The sequence below is a fragment of the Coturnix japonica genome, chromosome 5 (genome assembly GCF_001577835.2).
Source record: "Coturnix japonica isolate 7356 chromosome 5, Coturnix japonica 2.1, whole genome shotgun sequence".
NCBI classification, from domain to species: domain Eukaryota; kingdom Metazoa; phylum Chordata; class Aves; order Galliformes; family Phasianidae; genus Coturnix; species Coturnix japonica.
Genome location: NC_029520.1, coordinates 1128613 through 1144007, shown reverse-complemented (window position 1 = coordinate 1144007; position 15395 = coordinate 1128613). Strand labels below are relative to the sequence as shown.

The 15395-nt window shown below is 38.2% G+C and overlaps 1 protein-coding gene across 1 annotated transcript in view; it reads left to right on the top strand.

Moving 5' to 3' along the window:
* The first annotated feature begins 9865 nt into the window (after positions 1-9865).
* LOC107314249 (leucine zipper protein 2-like) overlaps positions 9866-15395 on the top strand; it is a 103511-nt gene continuing 97981 nt past the window's right edge. Inside the window, exon 1 of the mRNA XM_015863321.2 lies at positions 9866-10198. Within this exon, the coding sequence (XP_015718807.1) occupies positions 10137-10198 (62 nt within the window). The 5' untranslated portion in view covers positions 9866-10136. The remainder of the gene's footprint in view (positions 10199-15395) is intronic.

Genomic DNA, 15395 nt, shown 5'->3' with positions numbered 1-15395 from the left:
TAATAACTTGCAGGTTGGATTGAGAAAATACATTGCAAAGCTGGATGGAAAATATAAGCGGTATTACTTTTAAATCAACTTATTCAGTCCATATTTCTATATAGAGCTGACTAAGTTAAGGCAAAAAATGGCAGGGTGTTGAATATATTATTTCCTGTCTGCTTCTAGCAAAAACTGTGCTGAAATGGAGCTTGAGCACCTGAAATCCAGCGAATTAGTGCTCTGCTTGTGGTGGAAATGACAAGTGGCTTCAGAAAGCGCTTGTATACAAGATAAAGGTATCCAAGGATATCAAACCTAAACTTGTGCTCTAAGCCATGTTCATCAGTGTGCTCTGTGTTATTACCTTCTTTGCTAATGGCTAGATCACTCATTAGCGCTGGTGGATTCCATAGTTGCAAGAAGCCTAATAGCTCAGGAGGTTGAAGTGCTACCTAATGGAGCTCAGTTTATTGCATTTTTAAATGAGTGTATATTTATTATTTTTTCTTCAAAAAGTATAAGATGTCAAACTTTATGGAATAGAATTAAGTTCTGCTGTAAGCAAGAACAGCATTAATCATGGAGTTGAGTTGCTATGTTTTTAAGGTGCTGTAATATAATTACCCTTAGTACATATATAGACAGAATTAACTCATCAGTTGACATATTGAAGCCACCATAGTTACCTCAGTAATCCAATATTTACTTGCCTCGAATTGTTTCTGCAGTCAGGCTCAGTTAGGTCTACTGAAGCAATAGCAAACCTTTTTGCACAAGTTTGGGAAGAAATGATAATGTGATATTGAATGTGAGGATAATCTGTAATAGCAGAAATATGTTATTAACACATTTATGCTCAGTATTGTTGAAGATCATACAGCAGGCTGTGTAGTTGAAAGGATGCCAATGGGGAGAAGTTAAAGAAGTATTGAAGAGGGTAAAAGTCAATATAGTTCTATTAGGAAGCTTTTGGTCAAGGAAGGGTCTTTCTCTAGAGTGTTGCAAATGCAGAATGGAAAGCTTACTTTCTCACTTCCTGCATACTGTGGTTCTTGATCGTGTAGTGTGCTATCAAATCCAATTTTGATGGGCTTCCTGTGACTGCTTACAGTGCTCTGCCGGATTGTAATTAAAGATGCTGGGTTTGTGACATGCTAAACCTTTTCTTGCTGTTAAAATCTGTCAGAATCAACCTCAAATTAAGAAACTATAATAAGAAAGTATTGCACCATCAAATGCTGAAGTTCATTAATATGAAAGTATAAAGATCAAGGAAAAGACAGGAAAGCTGTTGGAGGATTTAACTACTTAATATGGAACATTACACGTTGTCGTGCTTCCTTATGGGAATGAGTAAAGAATACCATGAGGTATTAATTTGCATTTCTTAGATATATACCATTTTCTGAAGTTGTTCTCTTTTTTAAAGTTTCTATTATAAAATATTGATCAAAAACTTAACATTTAGACACACCAGCCTCCCAATCTAATGAAAGAATTAGCTCAAGACTATTTTATAAGTATTTTTTTTATAAGGCATTATTTAATATACTGTAGAGGGTAGTCATATAAAATGTCATGGTTTGTCCTAGATTAATAATAAATCTCAATAAAAATGCTCTAATAATGTATTGAATGAGCCATTCAGTGCTGAATGTGTTCTGTTATGGGTCAGCATCCAGTAAGGTCTCTGCAGCATAAATTGTATGCTGATAATTCTTTCACGCTTTAGAAAAGGTAAATAAACCCTTCTAATGCTTCCTAGCTATATATTGAACTAAGTTACCTACTAATATATTGCTGAATACTTCAGTTTGCCTTATCTTGGCAACAGGCTCATGCTTCAGGGAGTCATACACAAAGTCAATAGTAATGGCTACTTACATCTAAGCCTGATAGTTTGAAAAGGAACATAAGGACTGTGGTGGTTCACTTTAGGGCTCTGGTAGCATGATAGTCGATCTCTGTGTTCTGGAAGCCTCAGCCCACTTCTTCTGTTACTTTTAAAAACAAAAATGAGAAGGGAAGAAAAATATTCCATTATACTTTCATCACAGACCAAATACAAGCCTGAAAAGAAAGAAGAAATACAACACATTTGATTTGTAGGCAGTGTGCTCATTGACCACAAGAATTTTTTTTTTTTTTTTTTGGAGAACGGCAGAAAAGCAATTTACCTGTGAGTGTTTTTCTTACTTTCCTTAATTTAATTTTCCCATTTAAGTTATCTGCAATAGGGCATATTGCTTCTACTGGGTACCTTGGCTACAAAAACAAACAAGTAAACAGATAAAGAGCTGAGAGGGAGAGTCTCTCACCCACTTGTTTCAAAAGATGAAACAGCACGCTGTCTTGAATTCAGAGGGATTTGCCCCCTGAGAATCTCAGAATACAATCATATAAAGATAGAGCTGGAACTGCCAGAGAAGTGCTTGGATTTTGTTGGTGTCGATCTTTTTAGTCGATGCTGAAAAGCGATGAACTCAGGTGAAAATTTAGGAGCAGATGGTTCTGAATTCATAGTGGTATTTTATGTTTAACCTGTGCAGAAGCTGAAACGTATCTTTAAGCAGAGCTTCAGGAAGCTCTCACCATCAGTGGAGTGAGCAATACGTTGTCACCTTTGAAATACTGTCTGAACATACTCAGTTGATGGCCCTGCTTGTGGCAGGGATTTGGAACTTGATGAATGTTGGGGTCCCTTCCAACCCAATCCATTCTATGACAGTGTTTTATATCATGGTAGGTACTGTTGTTTGATGTTTTATTTTTCTCAGCTTAGACAAGAATGAAGACAAAGTTTTCCCAGTGAGTTACAATGCAAACTGCTTTTCCTATAGGTTACTACTGAAATGCAAGTGTGCTTAAGGCCACATTAGCCTACCTTACGCAGAGTTCATATAAATGAATTTTTTTTTTTTTTTTTAACAGAACATACTGATATTAAAGAATGGGATTTGAAGCCTCGCATATTTATGCTATCTTGTATGCTGTATTTTAATGGGATCCCTGCGACATAGCCTGGATGTAACGGAAAAAATCATAGCTTCTGGAATACTTGCTAGACATATGGACCATTGCAAGAATTTATCTTTCTTGAAAGAAAAGCAGCAATTATCCAGTATATGATGCTTAGAGCTTTTCTTTCAACTATGTACCCTTGCACGGTCCTTTGTTGTAATTCTTTTACTCTTCTATAGCTTCACAGATTAATATGGGCCTATTTTCCTTCTGCTACAAAATGAGGTTAGAGAGTAGAGCTGGGAAAGAAAAAAGCATGTATAGAGATAATAGTGTGTGTGTGGGGGAGGGGGGGATGGGAAGAATTTTGGAGCATTATTTTCTCTCAACATCATCTAAATTCATATGTGCTCAGTTTTTGTACGCTTGGGGTGCTCTTTCTATTTGTGCTACTTGGGGCCAGTCTCAAGGACCTTTTGGGTATAATTGGCTTGGCACAAGGGCAAGAGCCTGCTGGCCTGGGAAACAAAATGAACGGAACACCAATGTTTTTGAGCAGTTAAACAACTTAATTGAAAAGGTTTTCAAAAAAACTTGATAAGTACCTTCTTTCTCCTTCTTTTTTTGGTGTTGAAGAATTCAGTGAAAGATTCTTGTGCTATTTCAACAATGTTGGTTGAATCTAAAAGGTGGTCACTTTGTAATTAACAAAATGTCCAATTTAATCATAATAGCACATCTTAATATTAGTAGTATTTGTGAAGTAGGTATCTAATCAATACATGCAGTGGCTTTAATTTGAAACTTTAGGTCAGCATTAAAACTGATCTAAAGTAATACCTTAATCTTTTTCAGATAAACAGAACAGAAATTTCCCTGTCATACATGTTTGGACTGCTTGACTTATGCTTTATGCTGTTCATTACAACATATGGACTAGTTCAAGTTTTAGATTATTAATGGTATGCGCCTTAAATCTATATATGTACAACTAATACAGGAAATTCACGGTGTGGTAGTCTGACAAAACAGCTTCAGACTCTGTGTTTAAGCAGGTGCAATTGTTCCATTAAGATACAGGATCTACAAGAATTTTTAACAATGCAATTATAACATAGTATTAGTGTGACAATTTCACTGTTGATGTAATGTAGTCATTTTCCCCGAGTTCCCATTAATTCTGTATTAATGACATTTTGATACGATCTTGATAGTATAATTGTAATGCATGTCATATCTAATAAAATTTGAATTAGATCTGAGCTTCCCTTAGCTTCTCAGAAGCTATATTTTTAATAGGGTATAGTAGAAAACAGTTTGAAATATTAGGAAATTCTCATTCTTTCATTAAGATAATCCAGTTATCAGTTAGAGCCTTACTACTTCATTCCTCCTTTCTAGAGAGAAGTTATGAAGACTCCTTTTGGGGATGCTGGTGGGGGCTATGCAGAGGCATTTATTATGCATCACTGGTGCAAATGAGATTGTGCAATGCATTCTTTGTTGCTCTGTGGAAGGATGCCATGGAACATTCTTCATTGCTCATGGTCTATTAAAACACCCTCTATTTGGTCATAAGAATGTTCTAACTGTTTGTGTGTCATGAAACAACACAGTAAAACAAGTATAAAACTAAGTGGAAAACATTTTATGACCGTTGTGATTGGCTATATCAGTTTCAGGATGACAAAATAAAGGTGTAGTTTATGCATATGTTTTGTATGCTGCTGGTAATCATGTTGCATGTTATCAAAATATCCATTTATACTTTTGTCTGAGACTACTCATGGTGTGTCGCATGAAACTGTGAACGCTTATTGTAATGTGGAATTCTTCATGAGAGTCTTGTCAATAGTAGCTGCTGTGTGATTCACTCCATACCAAATCACTCATTACATCGTAAGCTCTCAAATGGGATTAACTTGAGTGTTAGCTAATCAAAAATGCTTAAGTACTACGAAGTAATACAAGCTTTGGTAGCATGGCCATCAACTCTGATGTTTGCATCATCAGGACGGGGATATTTTTTAAAGTTAAAGACAGGAATATTGTAACGATTAAAGTCTGCCTTGGATGTTGTTCAATCTCGCTGGATCTTTAAAAGACTATATGCTATACAAGTGATATACAAATGGAAAAAGTCAGTTTTGAGACCTGATTTTTATTTCGTCCATGAAGTTTATTAGTAGCTCTTGCTTTATAAAAGTCACTTATGCAATCTGGCTTTATCTATTAAGGAAGGAAATATTTCCAAGTTAAATGATAAATAGTTCTTTAAGTAATTGTTTGTGAATTGTTCCATCATCTTTGCATGCTTTCCTTCTTTGGTTTCTAATATATGCTGACATCAGCAGTCTTGAATTTTGGTCTGAGATGGCTGATTTAGCCTGAGGTGTCTATTAGATATTAAGCAAACCTCAGCTCTGAGATCTAAAAAGGAAGGAAGTTCAGAAGTGAACAACTGCTGCCTGGAACAGTTTTCTGAAGGTGTCCTAACTCGTTTTGTTTTGTTTTTTTTTCCTCCAATGACCTTGGTGAGCCCCATTGCTTTTTGTGATTTAGATTTCAGCTTATCTAGCAATGAAACAAGAGGGCTTTCTGTAACCTTATGCTTGGAGTACTTAATACATGGCACATGGCAACATTTATAAGTTGTTTTAGGTGCATAAGGGCTGTTAACTTTGCAACCACTTCCATAATAAAAAAAAGCAATGAAAAACTGATGTTTTCTTAATGTTAATTAATACATTGCAGGTTCTTTGTAGACGTTAAGGGGCTGATCTATTTCCTCTGTTTACGTAACTTATGAAGCAAGAAGACAATTGGAATTTTTCCTGTTGCTGTTTCCTTCTACTCTCCCCTTCCATCTAGCGCACAGATTGTAAATTGACAAATGAAGTAGTTCAATGCTGCTGGTTCTGTGATTATAATAGGTAAGTTCAGATATTTGTGGTGAGTTGGCGTTGCTCTTGTTTTCTATTTACTGAAATTCCTAAACTCCCCATTGTTCTGTGAAGTGGTTGGATCAAGACTTACTGTTTTTCCTAGAATTACTGTTGCTCTAACATTGCACAAAACATAGGCCTGCAATAGGTAACAAAACTGTGCAGACCAGGTGTGGGAAGTATTTGTAATCATTGCTGTTTTGAATAGTTGAAAAAGGTTTCTGAGAATGATATCAAGCTGTTCTTTCTTTTTGATAATTACACGTTTGTGAAATTGCTTGTTTCTCTGCATTTCAACAACAGACCTCTGTGGGCTGCATGTATATTACTAAAGGTCTGCAGGATAATTTGTTCTGGCAGTATAATCTGCTCAAAGCAGAGATAGCCAGAAGGTTAAATTTCTGTATATTTATTATTTTAATAAACGTCTGAATTGGGTCGTTCTTGGGTTATCTTGGAAATATCTTTAAAAAAAAAAATGACATACTTTTACCTAAAACGCATACCTTTAAAAAAGAAACTGGTAGCAACTTCCATGTTTCATGCACTTAGGACAAGTCTTTTCCTATGCAGACAAGTCACTGGGGCTCCACCACTCAGAGCAAATGAATTCCCACAGTGTTTGTAAAAGCACTTCTTGAAGCTTGAGCAGTGAATCAGTCACTCTAAGCCTAATGTCTCACAAAGTGATTATCACTAATGTGTCAGGTATCAGTCAAGAATGTTAGTACAATTAATGTGTGCAGTTGATGTGCTTATGCTGAGTTTGTACGTGTGGCGATGAAATATGGGACAAAGTACACGGCAATACTTCACCCTGAGACTTACGCTTTGCCTTCCTATTTTGATAAGAATATTTTGCCTTGTGGTAGCTTAACAGATGTGCTAAGACTTTAATTAAATCAAGCAGAGTTCCCAAAGGCAGAAGAACAGTCTACTGGGGGATGGAAGAACAAGAAAATTGAGTGGGAAAAGCAGGAAAAAAGTGGGAAAAGGCATGCCAGATCTGTTTTTGAAGCTAAAGTGATATCACTTTTTTTTGAGGAAGGGAGATACGTGAATGGAATTTGATGTGAGGTTGAATGCTGTGTAGTATTCAGTATGAGGTATTCAGGTAGATAAGAATCCATGAAAGAGGTAGCTTCTGGATTCTGTTTTAGGTAAAATAGATTAAGAAGAGCTTTGTCTTCATCGCCTGCATTTTAGAAACAGTTCTCTGCAAAGAAGATCAACTGGTTGCTTTTAAGTCTCTTGTCCTCTTGCTTCTGTTCAACCGGCATTGCTATTCCAGAACTACACTCCTGGATGTCTTGCATTGTTAGCTCAGGGTTGTTCATTTGCAAGCTCATAACAATTACCCTTAAGAAATGCCCTTTTGTGTATGTCTTCTGTTATTTAACATGTTGTTTATCAAAGTTGACTTCCAAGATAAAATTATTATATTGGAACTTCGTGACTAGTCTTTGCATAGCATATTGTATTTTAGTCTTGAATATATGAAGCTACTTTTCTAGTAGCACACAATGGTTCTGCAGCTCAACAAAAACACAAGTGTAGAAGCTTTTGTGTGTGCATTCATACATGCATGAAATAAAAGCTGTCACTCGCTGAACTGCAGAGGTGATATGGTATTTACATCATAACACAGTGCGCCTTATAGAGCACAGGCTGTGAAATTGGGATGGTTGGGTTCTAGTCATACTTTGCCCCAGTTATAGTCTTTCAGTTATAACTATTATAGTGAGGGTGTGAGAAGTGGTTTCTGTCCCATGTAATGGTGTAACATGTCTGAGCCCTCCTCATGGAACTGAAGGTGTATAAGTCCATGGGACCTGGTGATATCCATCCTAGGGTTCTGAAAGAGATGGCTGGTGTGGTTGCTGAGCTGCTCTCTATGGATGATGGATGGATGTCACCTACTTGGACTTCCACAGAGCCTCTGATATGGTCACTCACCACATCCTTCTTTCTAAGCTGGAGAGGTGTGGATTTGAAGGATGAACTGTACGATGGATTAGGAATTGGCTGTCTGGATGCAGTCAGAGGGTTGTGATTAATGGTTCTGTGTCAGGGTGGAGGCTGGTCATGAGTGGTGTCCCTTAGGGGTCAGTTCTGGGACTGGTGCTCTTCAACATCTTCATCAGTGACACAGACGGTGGCATCAAGTGCAACCTCAGCAAGTTTGCAGATGATACCAAGCTGAGTGGTGCCATCGATACATTGGAAGGAAAGGAAGCCATCCAGAAGGACCTGGACAGGCTGGAGAAGTGGGCCTGTGTAAAATTAATGAAGTTCAATAAGGCCAAGTGCAGGGTGCTGCACTTGGGTCAGGGCAGCCCCAGGTATTTATACAAACTGGGGGAAGATCTCCTTTTCACGCAGAGGGTGGTGACGCACTAGAACAGGTTGCCCAGGGAGGTCACGGATGCCCCCTCCATGGAGGCATTCAAGGTCAGGCTGGATGTGGTTCTGGATAGCCTGGTCTAGTGATTAGCAGCCCTGCATATGGCAGGGGGTTGAAAGTAGATGATCACTGTGGTCCTTTTCAACTCAGGCCATTCTATGATTTAATAAGACTGCCAATAAACATAAGCAAAAAAGTCAGAATGTTTCACTGCAAGTGAAAATACAATATTTATTGAGTTGTGCATTTCTAATGCCTTTATATAGGATATTTGTGTCTAACATCTTTGAAGTTGTTATACATCAATATGTGATCTCCCTTGAAATACGCATAACAGCAAACAGATTATCTAAAGCTAAGAAAAGCTACCAAAAATTCTGGTTTTTAAATTCTGGGTTAAGCTTGGGCTTGGTGATCTTAAGCTTTTTTTTCCAACCTAAATGACTCTATGACAGCAGTTGAAGAATATTTGTGCTGAAGCTGCTCATCTTCTTGAGGATTTCTTTTCCCTTGCAAACATGGTGCGAACCGGGAGCAGAAAGCAAGACTCCCTATTACTCATCCCCTTCCTCAAAACATAGAAAAGAGTAACAGGAAAAATAATTCCTTCTGTTGCAAAATTCTGTGTGATTTATTAAACTTTCTCGGTATCATTGAGCATCAATTACTCCCTTGATGTACACCTGTCTTCTTCTTTCCCCCTCTTCCATGCTGTATGTGTGGGCATGTAAAGGAAGGATGGAACAAGTTGTAGCGGTTGATATGTGTAAATGAGGTACCTGGTAGCCTGGGAAGGTTGGCTTTTTTTTTTGGAAGAGAAAATGAAAAGCTGACTGCACTTTTTATGACCTTTTTACTGTTCTGCCATAAGTATCCATGGCAACGTGACTGTTTCTTTCATGCTGGGACTGTAGCATCAAAATAACAATACATGTGGATTCAAATTAACATGGTCGAATAGAACTTTCAGCCAAGTGTGTCTGACAGGAATGCTGTCATTGGAATGCAGAAGTTTTCAGACATTATTTTACTCCTTCCTTTTTTTTGGCTGTTTATATTCCTTTTCAAGAGTTGTCTGGATGAGGAGCTAGGAGATGGTTTAGTGGTTTGCTTAGGTATGGTAAAGGGAAGATGGTTGGACTAGATGATCTTGTAGCTCCTTTCCAACCTTGTGGTTCTATGATCAAATGAAATAAGAAAACAGTGAGGATAGTCTCAAATGCTCTGAAAGTCTTGTTGCTCCTGCTGGTGTCTGGTCTTTAGAGATATCAATGTTTCCAAATAGCATTTTGGAAACGGTTCCCACTCTTAACCTTCAGTTTGGTGTGGTAGCGGGGTGAGTGTGTATCTAATTGATATAATGATTAGTGAATTCTTGGTGTGCAGAGGTGATACCACTCCAAATCCAGTCTGTAAGGGTGATTTGTTACATGATGCTTCCTTCAAGCAGTTCTTGCCTCTGTAACCATGAATCTTATGCAGATTCACTTCAAACAAATAGGAAAATGCTGATGCTATTTTCACTTCCTTTTCTGTCTTCTTCCAGGCGGAATCTCTAAGCACTGTTACCGTAACCTCAGAGCCAAGTGCCAGCTGCTGCCTGCTCGTCCCTCCCCATCCACCACTATCAAACCCTCCAGGACGCGGCTGGAGGCAGCACGCTGACGGATCGCCTGGAGCAGGCTGTGGGCTCGCAGCAGCAGCTCGCAGCCTCTGACATCACTCCCGGAGCTCACAACCCACTCCGAGCTCTTCTCGTATAGTCGTCTGTCGGTCGGGAGAGGAGGCAGGAGACGCTGTGAAGAGGATCGTGGAGGAACAGAACGAAACAGAGGGGCTACATCATGAAATTCCTCCTTGTTTCTTACTTGCTGCTTCTTTTTCCTGCACTGATCTTCAGCACTAGGTGAGTACAGAGAGCTATTTTGCTTACAGTTCTGTTCTGTTTGCTGTTTATTCTTTTAGAGTTGGGATTTGCAGGGGGAATAAGGCAGGTTTCAGCTGCTGCTGGGAAGTTTAAAGTGTGGGTATATTTTCTGTTTCTTGTCTCCCCCTCCCCCTCTTGATCCCCTGAGAGACATTGAATCTTTTTATGTGTCGTTTCTGGGTTTTTGTATGCTGTTCAAGAGCTGCTCCTGTATAAGTTGACCCACAGCTCATGAGGTGAAGCAGGACAGTGAACAAATGTAAACTCCATATCTACAGCAGCAATAGAATCGTAGACTTAACATTGCTGGAAATAACCTCAAAGATCATCCAGTCCACATACCACCAATATTACTCCGTTAAACCATGTCTGTTGCTACCACATATAAACACCTCAAATAGTACGGGAAATAAGGAAGACAGAATGCTGAAATGGAGAATGTGCTAACATTTTCCTATTCAGTACAGAAAAACAAACACTTAGGTAATCTTATCCCAGCTCAGGCTTTTGCATCCAAACAGAGACCTATGGCTTATCTTCTTGACTGTGAGATACAGGTGAGGTGTTGCAGTGTTATTTCAATGCCAGGTAACGTTAAAAAGTTCCTGCAATCCAGCTGCACTCCTTTCTGTGCAAGTATAGCATGAGAAAATGCAAACAAAACCTACTGGAACCTCAAAATAAAAGCTGTTCTGAAGTGCAGTGCTCTGATAACGTGCATTATACAGTTGCTCAGAGATAGTAAGTTGTCTGCACTGTGGGCATAACATGTGTAGCAAGGGGAAGATACAGCTGATAAACTCTATCCCATTGTCTTGTTCAGAGAAGAAGAGTTAATGCTGGGTGCAAAGTAGGTGTGTTCTAATAATACTGCTCGCAGTTCAGGCTTCTTAAATTCCCATTGCTTGACAGAAAATTAACCTAAATTTAAAGCATGACATTTCTCTGCTGTGCTATAAGTACCCTATCAGCTTCTAAGTCCATAAAGAGGATGTGTGCATTTGTCAGGAAAATGCCTGATAAGGCATTTCTTCCTGTAGTTGTTTGTTTTTGCATGTTTCAAGCCTTAATTGTTCATAGAGTTTAAAAAGGAAAGTGCCTGCTAGGTACTCAAAGTAAGGTGGAGCAGGAGCACCTCTCAGTGCATATGCAAACACAGGACTGTGAAACTGTAAGATCTGAATGCAGGGAGAAGTGAGGAGCATCATGATGCTTCAATTATTATACTACTGCATGCTTTTCCTTTTGGGAAGTGATGGGGTTATGTGTAACTTTATTTTTCTCTAATGCTTGTGGTTTAGAGATTATAAAGCCAGTCAATATAAACAACTCCAGTGCTCTTTGAAATATAAAACTCAGACAAGAATTGTAACAGACTGATTCAATAGGTTTCCTTTCTGATTTAATAAGTGGTCTAAGGAAGCATTCACTAGCAGCCAAGAGTGAAACTTGTGAATTTAGATTAATAGTTCTTCTCATTTAAAAGTAATATGTTCTTTCCTAAATTATGCCAAAGTTGAAGAGGGATGGATCCCTAACTGAGGGATGGAAATGATCAATGTGGGACTGTCAGCTTTGAATTCTGCTCAAGCACTCTTTTGTGCTGGGAAACTTTCCTTTTGTGATGCCACCCTCTCTCACAGGACACTGACACTCTGCTATAGTGCTGGTGATTTATAAGACTGGTAAGACTTATAAGATGGTACTGCACCATCATGGTCAGCAGCTGCCTTCAGTCACTTGATTCTTAACTGCCTGCATAGAACTTTTGAGTCATTTTTCAACAGCACGTGATGGAAGCTTAAAAAATGACACAGTGCTATCAATATGCCATCTACTGGAAAGAGACTGTCCTTTATTCTCCTTCAGCAGAAGACACTGCCTGTAGCTCGTAGCAGTCAGTGTTTCTTGGGAACATATGGTTAATGCATTAGCTAGACCCAAACATAGCAAGATTTTTAGGAGCAGTTGTGTTAGCAAAAAGCAGAGTTTAATATTGTGCTGTGTGAAATTGCTTAGGTAAGGAGAAGCACCTGTCTCGTGGTGCAGAATGTTTTCCACTACGATTTTTTTATTTCCTTCCCCTAAGTTTATAGAGAAATGAAGCATCGCTAGTTAATACATTGGTGCTGAAATCAGTGAACACAATACTTAATGCAGATGTGAACAACAGAGGTGTTTTTTCTTCCTTAAGTGATATTATTGTCTTTGCCTCATGTCATTGTTTTATAGCTTCAGAAGTCATCAGCGTGTCCTCAAGGCTAATTGTAAACAAATGAATTGATGAGTAGAACTGCATTAACATGCATCTTGATGGTACTTTGTTATTGTTAAGAAGAGAAACATATGGTTCTTAAGCTTGTGTTCAGTTTTAATTTCTGGTTTTCAGAATGGTACTAACATCTTGTCATGGTCTTAAGCCATATAAATGAGCCACACTTCTACTACATTAGAGAAAGTTCATCTTTTAAAACGAACACTTTTCTGCATTACGTAAACTTGGCTTTCATAGAATCACCAAGGTTGGAAATTACCTCCAAGTTCATCCAGTCCAACTGTCTGCCTACCACCAATATTTCCCCATTAAACTGTGTCCCTTAAGACAAGATCTGAATGTTTCTTGAACACCTTTGATGTGGCTTTGAGAGTCAGTTATTACTCCTAATCATATTTCAAGTTTCTCTGTACCGTCAAAGTGGTAATAAGATTGAGGTTTACTTGCCTGTCCGTTTAATGATTTGTTTGGATGGAAATAGTAAAATTTACTGCTCGGAGTCCTACAGGAAGTTAAAGAGAATACATTTCTGAAGCTGAAATTACTTTTCTAAAGCTTCTTTCCCTGTCTATCTTCAGATTTCCTCTGACTATTTGGTTTGGGCAGATGTAATGCAGTGGTTATGTACATGTTACTTGTTTCAGACTACACTGAAAACACCTACAGAAATGAGTCCCACTGTACCGAGAATTCAATAAGTGCACACAGTCTATAATTGGCAAAGGATCTTATTTTCTCTGTGTGCTTCTGTGGATGCAGATGCATAAGCCTTCTAACTGGGGAAAATATTATTTGCAGAAGGGAGTATCTGCATGAAGTTATTCATTTGGGTCAGTAACTGAGATCCATGGTTCTGATTATCTTGTCAAAGTAGACTTGCTTGTTTTTAGGTAGAAGAAACCTTTTCTATATATTAATTAAGCATTAAGATTAGAAGATTGGCTATTTAAATCAGCAACATTTTTGTTGCTCAAATGACAAACATCTGACTCATTAGAAGCATCTTGGCGTGAAGCAAAATTGGTATTTTTATCTTAATATTCAATTTGCCTAAGAGACAGGAACTTTTCTGTCCAAGCATGAAATTTGCCAGGTGAAAACTGGATTGAAATAGAATTTTATAGTTGAGGATAAGCATAGGATGCATTTCCATAATAATATGAATAAAACTAAGCAGCAACTCTCTAAATGGCTGAGCAAACAACAGGGCTGTGGAAGGCAGAATTTGTATTCTTGTCATGTCAGTGAAACGGCTATTTCTTAATAGTATAATGGAGTGAGTGTCTTACAAAACCAATGTTAGAAGGCAATCTAGAATTCAGTGTCTTCTGAAGAAGTCTACATTTGTTTTGCATCAGAATTAAAGCAGTGTGCTGATTTTTGGAGGCAGGTGTTTCTTAATGCAGGTATGAGTTTTGGTCTGTTGTGCCCCTATTGTTGGCTGAGATATAAATAACTTCAACTCACTCCCTCTGTGAAATATGAGAACCTGACTCAAAGCTTGCTTTTTTCCCCATAATGTCTGTTCAAGGTCAGCTATTTTCTTTAAAGCATTTGTTGGTTTTGGTAACTTCTTTTTAAATTACATGAGAATGCTGGCGAGGCTGGATAAGGCCCCAGGCAACTTGCTCTAGATGTGGTGTCTCTGGTCATTGCAGGGGAGTTGGATTAGATGGCCTTTGGAGGTCCCTTCCAACACTAAAGATCCTGTGATTCTATTTTATGAAACCACCCTACGGGTTATGGACAGATGTTCAAAGTGACTTTTGCTTAGACTGATAGGAGAGTAGAAAGAGCCCTGCCCCTTCTTAGATTCTGAGGTGAAAGAGTATAAGACTTGCTTGTGGTGATGTGCTTGACTATAGCCACACCACTGCTATGTCCTTGAGGAGATGGCTGAAAGCGGCCCTCCCATCTGGGATCTTAAGCTGAGGTCTAGCAGCATCCTTCCTTTTCCCCATGACTCTTAGTGAACTGAGGGGGGAAAAAAGTTTGTTGACTACTTTAGCCTTTAACTACAATCAATCTGTTTGTCTCCCACTCAAAGTGAAAGGGTAGAAAAGTAGTAGATTCTAGTCAAAACTGATACTTTTTATGAGATCATATGCTTTGGTGGGGCTAGTTTCTGTAGAATAATGACCTTGGAGTTGTTACACTTTGTTTTATTTCAGACAGTAAGATAACTTAGCAATGAACTCCACAAATGTAAGCCATCAACCTAAATTAGAACTCCAGATAGTTTATCTTAGTTTGTCCAGAAATACTATAAAATAAATTATTTTGGGGCATCTATGATATATTAAGAAAAAAAAAAAAAAGAGGAAAAATGAGGGCAGTAGAAGAATGGATGACACTAGAAAGAGAAAAATAGACACCTTCAGGAGTAACATCTCATCTGTGGATAGAATTAAGTTCTATGTAATATCAGTTAAATCTCGAGGTTTTCTAGAATTCAGTCTTAAAAATGTAATGGAATGGTTGGACCTCTGGTTGTTAACACTATGTATAATGCATTTCTGCTCAGTGTGCTAGCAGTAGAGATGCTTTTGAGATTTCAAAAGTCATCTTTGTTTTCAGGGAAATTGTAATTGACACTTGACTGTTTTTCTTATTTATTAGTTCTGCTAGGTCTGGATATAAGGATATCAAACTAATGTTGAAATCCCTCCTTCTACAAAAATGCATTTTCATATTGCTTCTATATTGAACAGAAACCTGTTCCCAGACGGTGATCCTTACAATATACCAATCTGCAGACAAATAAATCTAATCTATGCAACTTGTCACAAAGCGTTTCTCCTCATTGTCTGGTTTTGCACACTGGCTGTCTTGTAAGGGTGTCATGGTTTTGTAATTTTGCTATCAGTATCAGTATTCCACATCATAACATCATGTAAAGTA